The sequence below is a fragment of the Limulus polyphemus genome, unplaced genomic scaffold, assembly GCF_000517525.1.
Source record: "Limulus polyphemus unplaced genomic scaffold, Limulus_polyphemus-2.1.2 Scaffold97, whole genome shotgun sequence".
In the NCBI taxonomy this organism is placed as follows: Eukaryota; Metazoa; Arthropoda; class Merostomata; order Xiphosura; family Limulidae; genus Limulus; species Limulus polyphemus.
This window is the reverse complement of record NW_013665707.1, coordinates 1,037,048-1,051,493: the sequence shown is the minus strand read 5'-3', so window position 1 is coordinate 1,051,493 and position 14,446 is coordinate 1,037,048. Positions and strand designations below refer to the sequence as shown.

Sequence of the window (14,446 nt, the reverse complement as noted above, 5' to 3'; positions counted from 1 at the left end):
GTAATGTACTGTTGTTGGGTTTGTTAGTGTTAATTTTGTTCGTGAGCTGAGTTTTATTGTGGGGAATGTTGGAGAGTTTTTCAACTATAGCTGGTGGGAATTTATTGGTGTGGATTAAAGGAATGCTTTATGTGGTTAATTTCTTTGTTTATGTAGTCTGTTGAACAGAGTCTTGTGGCTGTGTTTATGAGGTTTTTAAGTGTATTGATTTTTTTGTGTAATGTCATGAGCGGAATTCCAAATAAAAATAAAGATCGTCAGTAATTAAATTATCTTTTTTCATTTGTAATAAAGTTCTGTTTAATTGTTTTTCGTGTGTGTGTGTGTGTGTTCTTGCTGTGAATTTTGGTTTTAAACTGTGTTTCCGAACTAATAATTTTGAGGTTAAGAAAATATAACTGTTTATCATTTTTGTGTTCTATGGTAAATTTGATGTTGGGATGAATGGAATTTATGTGTTTAAAGAAAGTTAGTGTGTGTTCTGTAGATGTGAAACCAGCAAAAGTGTCATCGACATATCTGTACCAGTATAGTGGGGGATAAAGTGCAGAATGTATGGATTGTGTTTCGATCTGGGTCATAAATATATTGGCAAGAATGGGCAAAACAGGATTGCCAATACTTGAACCATCTATTTGTTGAAAATGAAATTGGTTTTAGTCATTTTAAATTCTAAGAGAGAAGCAAAAAGTGTACTGGGGATGTGCATTAACTTATTGGGGTCATTAATGTAGAGGTTGAGTGCAATATTGCAAGCTTTATTGGCGGGGACTTTGGTGAAGAGTGATACGACATCAGAACTAGCCATTAAGGATTTCGAATTTAGTTGTTCTAGTGTATATTTGAAATTGAAGACATCTTTAAAAAATGAACCTGCAGATGTTACATATGGTGTGAGAGCCCAAGCTATGTATTTGCCAAGATTGTAGTTGAATGAATCATAAGTGGACAGTATAGGTCTTAGGGGGCAGTCCTGTTTGTGTGGTTTAAGAATGCCATAGAGTTGTGGTGTGCATGAATCAGTTTTACGTAGATAAAAATAAAGATCGTCAGTAATTAAATTATCTTTTTTCAATTGTAATAAAGTTCTGTTTAATTGTTTTTCGTGTGTGTTTGTTGGGTTGTTTGGGATGGCTTTGAATTTCTTTTTATCTGAAAGGATGTCGTTCATTTTGTCGATGTATTCAGGTATTATCCAAAACATGCGGATGTAATGGCACACGACAAGACACAGATTTGGCAAGTAATGCTGTTTGAGTACAAGAAGGGAAACAACACCTCTGTAGCCACAAAGAATATCAAAGAAGTTTATGAAAATGTTTTGAACATTCGTAAGCCAACGATGGTTCAGCAAATTTCATTCAAGTGACTTTAGCCTCAAAAACTGATGACAGGGGCCAACATGTTGGAATTGATATTGATGCTCAGAAGATGCTTGTTGAGTCTAACCCAAGGCAACACACTTGTGAAATGGCCATGAAATTGCATGCCTTTCATGAAACGATACATAAATATCTAAGGAATATGGGAAAACTCCATAAAGAAGGTGTTTCGGTGCCTCTCGAACTCTCCGATGATCATCGTTTCGAACGTGTGAATGTTGCTTTATCTCTTCTGGCGAGTGAACCATTTTTGGAGAGAATTGTGACAGTTGATGAAAAATGGATTCTCTATGCGAATATTAAATGCAAAAAACAGTGGCTCAGTCCTAGACAAAAACCACTTCCAATCCCAAAACCTGGACTCCAGCCGCAGAAAGTCATTTTTGACATTTGGTAGGACATCAAAGGAGTAATTTATTTTGAACTCCTCAATTCACAGTGAAATGTCAATGTAGAGATTTATAGTTGGCAACTGGAACATTTAAATCAAGCCCTTCACTCGTCAAATGGAAAGGTGTTTTTCTTCACAAAAATGCATGTCCACATGTGGCACGTTTGACGCAACACAGGAGTTGGGTTGGGAAGTTCTCCCCCACCCACCATATTCTCCAGATATGGCACTATCAGATTACCAAACGTATGCAAATGTGGAAGGTGTTAAAGAGGACATCAAAAATGTTTTTTTGCTTCAAAGCCAAGTGATTTCTTTAATCAGGGCATTAACAACCTGATTGTAAGATGGAAAAGCATCTTCGATATGAATGGAGACTATTTCATTTAATAAGTGTTTTGTTTTGATATGTAAGTTGTTCGAGTTTCTTTCATCTAAAAAAAAGCGATATTAATTTCTTGACGACCTAATACTTTGTTAGTCAAAATTTTTTAGGAGTATTTCTTCAGGAATGCTTCTCATTTTAGTTACAGAATATATATACATGGGTGTCTGCAGATGTATTGCAGAGGAGGGGGAGAAATGACAATATGATTTCAAAGCTATGACGAGGGAAACACAAATTTTATAATTGGGGGAGGCACTTCCCCACACATAGACACCCATATGTGTCTACCAAATACAGTAGTGTTAACTTAATTACAAACATATACACATTTTGTACAGGTGCAAAATAACAAGTTCTTGAAAAGTTTTTAAGGATGACTTCAGAACTAAAAAGTCATTTGTAGCACTTGTTGAACAATCATTTGACAAAAAAAAAACTGATGAAATTGCACAGTTGGGATTATAATATTTGTACCATCATACATTAAAGACATGTATGTAAGATTTGGTACTTTCTCTTCATGAAACATACAGCATCAAACTGAGGAACACCAGTGTTCTTTATACACTGCATAATCTTGTTTGCACTTAAGCTTCCTGAATTGGATGTTTGTTTATTAAGTTAAGATTTATTTAACTTTACAGTTGTGAGCCTCAAACATATTAAGATGATTTTAATAGGACCAAAAATATGAAATATATAAAGCTTTTTTAGAGGTAAAAATTATAAATGTTCTTATTAATTAATGTTGAGACATCCTAGTTTTTCTTAGAGTTCTAATTTCTAATATGTTATGCTTTCACAGGATAAGGATTCCAAATTCAGACTGATTTTAGTTGAAAGCAGAATTCACAGATTAGCTCGTTACTACAAGAGTAAAAGAATCCTTCCACCTAACTGGAAGTAGTAAGTACTGGTCTATGATTGTATATTTTTTCTTCAGAGAAAATTGGATCAGTTGTGCAGATCCTGAGTTAGTATCTTAAGAAAGTTTACAGTTATACCGATTTCCTTTATACCCTTGTTTCTCTTTTATTTGACTATGTATGGAAAGACACCAATTTTTGTCATTGTTACAAAGATTTGCTAGTGCAAATCACCTGTATATGTTAAAATGATTTTATAGTGAATTCACTCTCATAAGTATTGCAGAAAGAAAAGGGCTAGCAATTTGGTACACAATAAGAATTACAAGGTTTGAACATTGGAATATAGATGGATTAGAGAACACCTGATTACGTTAAATTTGACTTGATCCTTATCTGACTGATTAGTTTATTATTCCAATGATCTCTTAGCCAGATGACCTGTATTATATAAACTTCTGTTCCACATTAGTTGTCAAGTAGCATGGGACAGATTGTAGTAGATCAGTTAATAGGTGCTTTAGTGACAAAGTACACAACTTTTTTGTTTTGAAAAAGGAACATTGCCAAAGGTTAAGTTTCATCAGGTAATGTAAAAGTGGCTGGATGATCATATAGAATAAACACCAACACCATGCTTTATGTCAAATTTCCATGAGGAATGAAACTTAATTTCTCAGCTTACTTTAAGAACTTACAGATGCTTAACAATAAAGAATTAACGCAGTTCTAACAGCCAAAGGTGAAACCAACCACATGTTAAACCACTTTCACTAGTTTTTCTAATTTTTTGTCCAACCCTTGTACATAGTATTTTGTTAATACCTAATTTTATTAACTTCTTTGACCTTGAAAATGTTTGTCTTCGTTTCTAGACCATCACAAACATGCATACGAAAACACGATTTCTGACTTATATCAGGCTTTGAAGTGTTTTATTGCAAAAAAAGTTTAAATAATAATTTTTACCACTGTTTAGTGTAATTTTTCTCATAAAGCAAATATTGATTTACTAGTCTATATAATACAGATATCAGGTTTTGTGACAAGTGATTGTAGGTTATGAAGTATAGTAAATCTTTAAGTACTGAATTTGTTTCCCCCTTACAGTGAATCTTCTACTGCATCAGCTATGGTGGCGTAAAGAAAGACATCTATGAATTATCTTTGTACACTTCTAAAAAAAAAAGTCTAATAAAAATTAACATCAAAATGTTCATGTATTATGTTATTACACAAATATAAACTGATGAAAGCCTTAAGTAGCATTAATCTTTTAAATTAAATATTTACCACAACAGAAATATACAGATCTTTCTAACATGAGTGAAATTATATATATATATATATATTAAAAGTAGTTTTGACTACAAGAACTGCCTATTTGTTTTATGTTGAATCCCAAGGTAAAGAACTAAAAAAAACAAAAAATAGCCTATAAATAATTAAAGTTTACTCTGTATATTGGTATCTTAGTTCTGGGGATTAAGTAATGCAAGAGAACTCGTGTGGTTAGTTCTTGCGTAATTATTTATAATTTTCATCTTTAAGTTAAAATATTAGTAATTCAAATACTATAAGAAAATGCTTAAACTTTTATCCTACAGTTTAAAAATGGAATTTATTATAGAGTTGAAAAAGAAACTTTTAAAGAATATTTTACAATACAAAATTTGAAGAACTCTTTTATTGTGAAAAGTGAAATTAAGTTTTCATCATCTGAAGACAGTTGAAAAATATGCATTTCTTAACTAAACAGAAACATTATTGTCAAGAAAAAAATATTTTCAAAACATATATATATATATATATATAAAAAGAACTTACATTTTGATTGGTACATGTCATTAACGTATGTATATAAAATCGGCAACAAAATGTAACATTTTGATCATCTTTGCCTGTCATATTATAATATCTCACTCAACATGGTCATCCTAATGTGATATTGAAACAGTATGGTATAAAACGTGTGGTGACAATGATCATCTACCCCAGAAACATGCCATATTGCTAGTTGTGCACTTAAGCAACTACAAGTTTAGGGCAATCAATGTTATCATGACCATAGGGGAGATTTCCACAGGATTAACTCTGTGGTGACTTAATTTAGATTGAACAGGTTATATTTTTTATGGATAATAATTGTAACATAGGTAATATATTCAATGTTAACAACACTAATTATTTTAAATAAATTACTGTCATGTTATACATGAATATATTATTCAGAATTATATGTTGAATACTGAGCAGATCCAAGAGTGGACACTTGTGAACTAAATATTTTGTAAAAAAGAGCTTTGAACAGTTGGTTTTATCACTCATCAATGTTTTACAAACTGATACAACAGAACTTGGGGAATTATGAGGAAAGACACTGTATTGGGTTGGCAAATAGTCTTCTTACATATCATGACACACTACAGTGTCTTGTGGTAAAAAAAACAATCTGCAGAGTGACACTGTGTGTTATTAACAGTTGTGATAGTATAGCGATTTTTCACTTTCTGTACCTCAGACTGTGGTAATACAAACTATTGCATATATTCTGTGGATATGCTCTAATGGACTCTTACTTCACCTACCAAATTTCAAGGAATCCATTAGGAATTACCTAAGACATAACATTTCCAATTTGGATTGAGTTTCTTCCTTTTTTTTCTTTGCACCAAAAGTAGAAAAACATAAACTTTTATGGATTTTTTTTCAAACTTGGTACACAGGTAGATCTTTACAACCTACAATTAGAAGTCTCACTTGATGTAAATATAAGCCACATGTGCAATGTTATTTATCAACAATTTTTGCTACAGCTTCACCCAAGAGTAAAAGTGGACCATTTTTAGTCATTTGGATTAAAGACAGCTGATTTAGACCAGCAAAACTAAGGTAAAAGGACATGCAGATACACAATTATAAGTTAGGTCAAGCAAACTGGATTAGCAGTTTCTAGCTCAAGTTTTGAAAATAATTATACGGGTGGATAATTATTATTGATTATTCATTACCAATTTCTCAGCACAAATTTACTAAATTTTATGAAATTATCCTAAATAAAGAGTATTTAGTGTCATATGATATTAACTTAAGCAATTAGCATAAATAATGATGCTTGATACGGCTGTACCGATTGCAAGGATGATGACAAGAAACTGTTAATCTAAATTCCATGGCGTTAGTATAAAGGAAACTATTAACACTGTTTTAGCCTAGTTAACTAGGCTGCATATTTTATTTTACCCACCATCATGCCCAAAGTTGAACAAAAAATGATGAATATTTGCTGTAAAATTCTTATCTATGCTATAAGTGTAGCTATCAGTTTGGCCACCAATTTTGATTTCATTCTCTTAAGTCACACACTGAATACTTTTTTCACATCTGAGGTGAATTTGATTAGATTTACATATATTGACACAGATTAACAAAGGTTCAGTTAATAATTCAAAATGTCTTGTCTGTTGGCCTTCAATTCCATCATGTAGGATGATACGTCTCTTTGTGCGATGTAACACTTTCAACAATTTATTTGTTTCAAAGCATTGGTTGTTTCATAAAAAACTTCATTACTAAAATGCAAAAACTAAATTGTCAACATGAACTTTAAATGGATGGGCAGAATTTATGCTCACACTGTACTTAACAGGAATCATTAAGAGATGTCAGCTTACCCAAGTCTTTATTGCTCAATTGGCTAAGATATGATAACTATATTCTACAGACAATACAACTGGCAGTAGAAAAAACATTTAACAGATGTGATGACCACCTAGAAAAATAACTCATTTACTACAGATACTGGTTCATACCACGAACAGCATTCTCTCTAAAAGTGTGGAAGCTGTAGTTATACGTAATTAAGTAACTTTGGAAAACAAACTTAATGAAGCGTATCTGAATGTGAAAGTGTGTAAAAGTAATATATATTAATTTGAGAGAAAACATTTTTGGAACAAAATATTATCTTTACACATATTGGACCATTTATGTGCAGAATCTTAACTAAAGATAATACAGAATTACATTGCGAAATAGAAGTCATAAAACTACTTCAAATTTACATATTGTTCTGTTTGTAAAGTGGGTTTGTATTATTATGATCTTACATTTAATTACTTAGCTTACACTCCATTTTTTGGGAAATAAAATTTAATATGGCCACACATTATGACATGTTTCGAAAAAAAAAAGTGGGTTTCTTGGTTTATTAATAATAGGTTTTACTAAATCACAACCTTTGTTGACAAATATTTATACAATACACGACTGCAGCAGGTTCAAATGCTAGCTCCTGCTACAACATACATTCCCTTTCAAGTTCCCCCTCCTCCCAGAAAAAAAAAGTTTAGCAGTCCAAATTTATGAAAATAATATAATTGGCCATTAGTGACCTAGAAGTTGCTAATTTACTAAATTAGCCATAGGTAATCATATAAGCTACTAACCATCCCAATAACTGTATCTGATCATCATAACCTTATCATGAGTACCATTTGTATACATAAATTTTGGTTATGTATTGACCATGTTGATAATTCTTTGATTTCCCTGCTTTTTATTTTGGCTTGATGGACTAGGTTTTGGACTTTTTGTGGAGTCCTTTTACAAAATGTTATCCAGCAAGGAAAAGATGGCTGTAAAAATCTTGTAAACATATAGCAAAAAGTTTGAAACTGAACCATTTCCTTAATAATGCATTACATTTGAAAACTGAATCTTATTTTCACCATCATCATTATTAATTGTCTCCTTATTCCAGAAAAACTTGTGGGAAATTACTATATACCAAAAGTTACAAATACTTTAAGCTAACAACTGTAATATTTAATAAAAAACAAAAAAAGTTCACTTATCATTCTGTCATTTGACACTATTACTAAAACAATTCAAATAAAATATGCCAAGGTCCCGTAACACAACAACACTGCACCCCTTTTACAATAAACAGAATAATATTACATTATCCTTATTAAAACTATATTTGTGCTTTGACTAAGTTGTTTTAATTTTTTTTATGTACACTGTTCCCAATTAAAAATATATTTTAGATGGAGTACTGTATTGTTTACATGCACGTTAATGAACATAAAGAGCTCACATATGTATTTGGTATTTAGTCTGAATGACCCTTGTCTGACAAATGAGCTAAATGCTTACATAAATATCCTAATCTAGAACTATTGACTAGAGGGAAAGTAACCAGTCAACAGCATCAACTGTTTACATGCTATTCTTAGTGAAACAGTAGGATTAACTGTCAATTTTATGACATGAAAACAACTAAAAGTGCAAAGCACAGGCTGAAACCATGGGCTCTCCAATCCAAAGTCTGGCACACTAACCACTCTGTCACACCCGGCTTAAATAACTAATTTAATTTTAACACACAATTCTCCCAAACTCTTACATACAAATAATAATATTTTAGTCTTCATACAATGCTTTAAGAATACATTTACCCATAAAAATATCCTAGATATATAGTATTTAACCCCCCCCCCCCATTTTATAAAATCAAATATACTCGTATAGCTTGTTTATTAGAAACTGGCAGATTTGTTCAAGATTTAAAAAATTACACAATTTTGTTTTACACAAATCATTTGGGCAAACAAGCCTTTATTTAATAAGTACTTTCTTGAAAGAATACAGATACAGAAACCTGTTATGAACCAATGGCAACATTAAACTTTCAATTAGCTCCATGGTAATATTTGGATTATTTAGAGACTTAGCATGAAATGAAAGTAATTTCTTTTAACACCAGCTGTATGGGAAATACTTGTGGAATGTGGTTTACTGTCGAATGGGAAATAGAAATCAACAGACGGAAAAAACTATTGGATAGGTTTGTGGTCCACTTGAAGGGTTTTCATATCTTGTAGTGTGTTTGAAGGCTTGAAGTCATGATGACTTGTGTTATAAAGACTTCTTGGAGATAAGACATTCAGTATTAAATACAAATTCAATGATCCAAGCATGGACAATGAAGAGCAACCTGTTAACTGCCACAAAAACTGGGAAGAGCCAAGGCTTTCAGACTATACTGGTACAATTGGGTATCATCATCTCAGATGCATGCATGCCTCTGCTGGGCAAGCCTATAGGCATCAACAAACAAAAGAAAAAAAAAAGAAGACACATTCGATATCTGTCAGGTAAGTTACAGTTTTTAGACAAAAAAAAACACCATAAACATCAGTGAAACTATCAAGGAAATTACCTACATGAAACAATGTATTCCAATAAAAAAAAACGATAATGTAAAACAAACATGTCTTAAAGAAATTCAAGTAGTTTAGTAATTCTAGCAGACTTTGTGTGAAAAAACAAGAGAAATTATTACACATGACCTTATCCCTTTCTCTCTTAGCAATATTGTGTATTACCTCACAAAAAAAAACATACATATTTGGTAATTATGCACAAAAATGAAATTCATAGTAACATTTTGCAACCATATAAAATTTCTCTTCAGATGATACCACTGGAAAAGCTAAAAGTATTATAGTAGTTTCTCTTATCGGGTTTATCTGCTTAAATTAAAAATTTAAACCAAATGACATCTCCAGAACTTCAGTCATTATTAGTTTCTTGAATAAAACTATTAAACTGAATGTTAAGATGGACACCTTTCTAAAAAATAAATAAATAAACTTATAAATTTGAAATTAGTATCTACTTTTGTTTGAAAAGGGCCTATAGTGTTTTTCAATAAAAATATACTCTGATCATTGGAAAATTCATTTCAATTTTTAATTTAAATTCAAAACCATCAGAAATTATGAATGCAACAATAACAACCGAGCATTACATTAGACAGTAAAAAAAAAGGATATCCATTTTGTTAAAACTTCCATGAAAATCTGTAACTAACACCTTTGTCTGAATTAACTTCATCAAAACATAAAACATTTTTTCATACAAAGCAATTAAAAACTACAATTTGTGTAATATCAACTTTGATCCACAAAACGATTATATATATATTCTTGTTTTAATTATAAGTAAAAATTAACATTGTATACCCAAGTAAATAGTTTTGTCTTACCAAATGTATTTTTAAATTTAGATTTCTTTGTTACATTTTACACAAGTGTTATGAATTATTGCATGATTATAAAATCACCTTTAAAAATTTTAATCATATTTCCCAACAATGCAGTTAAAGATTTGGGTGCCAATTATAAAATTAATTATTGTTTAAATACTTACTTTCTTATTAATAACAGATGGGTATTTATAAATTAAAAATATGAATATGGAATAAGAACCTTCTGTGAAAAAAGTCAGTATTGTCTAGGCATGATACACAAATTTATTATATACTTAATACTCTAAACTGTAAATGTAGATTACTGTAAATTCAGAGTAACATCTTGACAAACAACATTTCCTCAGGACATAATACTAAATATATTAATAATTTTTGATTGCAGTTAAAACTGAAGAACAGGACCTTCTAAACATAACAGGTATGAATCGGAGATATACATATATATAACAACACAGAAAAGTCACTTTCAGTGTTTTGGGCTGAACTATGATATTCACAAAACATACAACAAAAGTTTACCTTAAGCTAACAAAGCATGAAGATTGTTTGCAACCACGATGTGTTATGAAATACATCAGTTATTAGCTCAAGCTCTGACAGTACTGCTATATTCAACTACTGGTTTAATTTTGACAGAAAAAACTAAATACACATAGATAGATATATAGATAATACACCACACAAATCTCAATGTGTATATTAAAGTCATGAAAATGTCAAATAAATACATACAGGTCTCCAAAATTAATTAACATTAAATGGTGCTCTATAAACCAGCCACGATAAAACCCAGATATTACCTCTAAGAACTTCCATATCTAGTTTTAGAGAAGCCTAATATGTAAAAAAATTTAAAAGCTGTTAGAGCAAAATGTTAAATCAAAACTTGGGATTTGCTCTCTTCACAAATTTAAAATCCTTAAACATTTAACTACGTTTAAACTAGCCAATATTTTATGTACATACTATTGAAATATTCACCACTTAATGTACTTAACCAATGAATGCATATCAAACATACTTATAAAATTACTAAAAAGACCAATTAGAAAAGCACTTCCTCAAAAACAACAAAATCTCCTCCTCTGAAAGATCTGAAGAACATCACCTGTTTTGATGAAGAAGCTTGGGAATTTTAAAGATAACTTATAGCTTCACAAAAAATATCCAGTTCAGACACACACATTTAATGTTAAAGTACAACTAAAAAAACAAAGCATGCATAGTTCCTAAAATATTTTAAAAATAATACAGTTGGTTGAAAAAAAAAGAACCTTAATTGTTTTGTGGCATAAAAGTTGAGTGCTTGCTTTGTTCATATAATTAACTTGTAACTTAAAGTTCACACAGTTTTACAATTTACCTCAAAGATTTTGGTTCCTGAAGCGCTTAAAATTTTAACAGTAAGAAAACACAATCTATCATATTAAAATAATCATGATACTTAAATACTGATCAAGCAATAAAAGCACTGTGACACACAATAAAAACAAATTAACACAGCCAGACAAAAAATACTATACTTGTTCAATGTATCTTTCATGATAAATATTCATATACAGCCATGTCATGTAAACTATAACACCTAACAACATTTCACACTCAATCATAACAGTTGAGACTGAACAATTTAATATTTCAGTGTTAATTTTATAGTTGTTAATAACATTAACACACGTTATATTGTTTTTATCTAGCATAACAATTAATCTAGCTTGTTTCAATTTATTTATATAATTAGATATAGCTTTGATTTACCACTGATGAAAACTGCTTAGGTTTCTTCAATTTTGACTTGCACAATATTCAATAACTGTCTTCCAAATGTTAATGATCGTAAAAAGAAAACATCTAGTGGTCTTGTAAAACTGAAGAATTATATTTTGCAAAACATTATTTTAAAAAAAAATAAAACATTTTTAAAAAAAAGAAGAGTTTAACTGTTAATTTTTAGGGAGGAATCTTACATTGCTTTATTTTGTTACTACACTGCAAAATATGAATATTTTGTGTTAAGTTTAGAGTTGATAGGAGAAACCTTAAAGCCTACAGTTATATGATAATTGTGTGACTAATACGGATTCTATACTTTTCCAGTTTTTTTTATTAGAAAAAAAAGGAAGATACTGATTTTAGATTACAGAATTTGTCTAAATGATCAAGCAGAATGATCCCAGAGAAATATTAGTGTAAGCCAGTAGAAATAAGAAAAAGCTGTAAAAGTCTGTAAATCTTATTTTTCAACTCATAAAATATGCTTGTATCAATTATTTAGATTATAACTGTTCAAAGCAGTAAAAACAAAACAAAAAGTTTATATCTAAATTCTATCTAATCAGCAAACAGTTTTAAAATACCAATACAAAGTTTAATTAAACTACACTTTTAAGTAATTTTGCAGTACTGCTAGTCATAAGCCTTCATTTAAAGTCCACATACATAAAAAAGTACAATCACACAATGTAAAAAAATAGTAAGTACAATAATTTATTATAAGAATGGATAATTATATAAATCCAAGCATAATAAACATCTTAATAATTAATTTTTTTAATAGAATCGAGTAACTCTAAATTAGAACATTTGCAAACCATTTGAACCCAGACATTTAGCTCTTTCCATACAACCAAGTAATGTATACGTTGGACTTTTTACAGTGTTACGTTCAAAATTTAATTAAACAACTTTATTGTCAATGTATTTGAATAAACTGGGCATAAAAACATAGGTAACAAAAATTTAAGGTGTAAACTAAGTTTGACTTCTTAATTTTAAAAAAATATTTGAAAAATCTAAAACTTCATTTTTTGTGTCCCAATTTCTCCACTTCAGAATTTCCAGGTTTCTAAAATAGGCTGATACATTTCCAACCAATTAGAAAATAAACTTATAATCTAAAATTTGAACCTCCTAACTTTTTATTTACTGAGATATCAATAAATTTGTCTAATCCAGCAACAAAGCTCCTCCTTTCTCTGAATTTTCAGATTGTTTGCTAATTAACTTTACATAGCTGATGAACATGTTTATAACCAATATAAAAAGCAGATTCTCCTCTGCATAAGTCTTACTATTATGTGTTCAATTATCCTTGTCAGCAACAGTTGCTTGGTTTCTCTTGGAATTTTGACATATTTATAGCTTACTTAATAAATCCAAATACAGTAGTTTTGGGAAATTCTCTTCAAATGCCCAATATATTTTTTATGTCCTAAAATTCATATTTGAAAGCTATATGAATATTTTTTGAGTCACTCAAATTTGCAAAACTCAACTAGGCTTAAGTATGAGCATAAAAATTTTTTACCTGAGTACAAAGAGTACTAGAAATCCTTGTGCTTTTACGTATTTTGTTATTTACCATTATATAATTTTAAACAAAAACATCTAAAACAAAATTTTAAACTTCTCAGCTTAGCCTAAAAAAGTTATAAAAATCTGTAACTATACTAGCTCAAGCTCTAGTTTGAAACATGACATTAGACCATGTGCTGTTAATGTTAGCTAACAGGCTTTAAATATGATTTATTGCTTTTACACAAAGATTACTGCTCCAATGATCCAAAGTATGACAATAAAATCATAAAATGAAAATACAACAATATTAAAAAGGTTAACAATTGAAACTTTAAGTAATTTGGAACTTTCTGATCAATACTGTAGCAGTGCAAAATATTATTTATTTTATTTCATATTTCATTTCATTGTACATTGATATTTATTTAAAGTTAGTGTTACAGTCGAGCAAATAAAAAATAAAATATAAATTTTTACCAAAACAAAACGTTTGATCTTGATTTAGAAGGTTCTAGAGGTTATACAAATTTAATATGAAAACAAGTATTTTTATTCTTAGAATGAAAATCACCTTTCACTCAGACTGACTTAACAAATAATTTGGAAATGTGAAGACAAATCTTAGTACAAATGCTTTATGTAAACATCCGTATTGTTTTCTGTGGGTGCACAATACTTGTGGGTACACATAATATTCACAGTTATAGTATGTATAGTTTCACAGTTCCAAGGTCGGTCAAATCTACAAACTTCATTCTTGGAAGGTTAATAGACTTTATGCATTTTCCTTTCTTAATATTTTTTACTTGAGTTTACAAGATTCCTGGTAAATTTCATTATATAATACATGTACATCAACCCAAAGAGAATACACATATGGTCAATTAAGCAACAAGAAAAGAAACTGTTACACTGACCACTAATTACAGAACATAGATTAAGTCAAGAATAGCTTTCAATAGAGTTAAATACACTATTTTATACACAAGGAAAAAAATTAAATTAAAAATATACATTATTTGCTAAAAAACATTGCTATATAAATATTTTTTCAGAAACTTG

General features: G+C 29.9%; 2 protein-coding genes across 3 annotated transcripts in view; one reads left to right on the top strand and one right to left on the bottom strand.

Annotated features, from left to right (window-relative positions):
• The window catches only part of LOC106469572 (40S ribosomal protein S13), an 8,617-nt gene extending 4,375 nt beyond the window's left edge, over nt 1-4,242 (top strand). The window contains exons 5-6 of the mRNA XM_013930077.2: nt 2,967-3,067; nt 4,138-4,242. Coding sequence (XP_013785531.1) covers nt 2,967-3,067; nt 4,138-4,171 — 135 coding nt within the window. The 3' untranslated portion in view covers nt 4,172-4,242. The remainder of the gene's footprint in view (nt 1-2,966; nt 3,068-4,137) is intronic.
• Nucleotides 4,243-8,613: 4,371 nt separating this feature from the next.
• LOC106469558 (cleavage and polyadenylation specificity factor subunit 6-like) overlaps nt 8,614-14,446 on the bottom strand; it is a 51,463-nt gene continuing 45,630 nt past the window's right edge. For both annotated transcript variants that reach the window (XM_013930066.2, XM_013930057.2), the window contains exon 16: nt 8,614-9,131. The gene's annotated coding sequence lies outside the window, so the exon portion shown is untranslated. The remainder of the gene's footprint in view (nt 9,132-14,446) is intronic.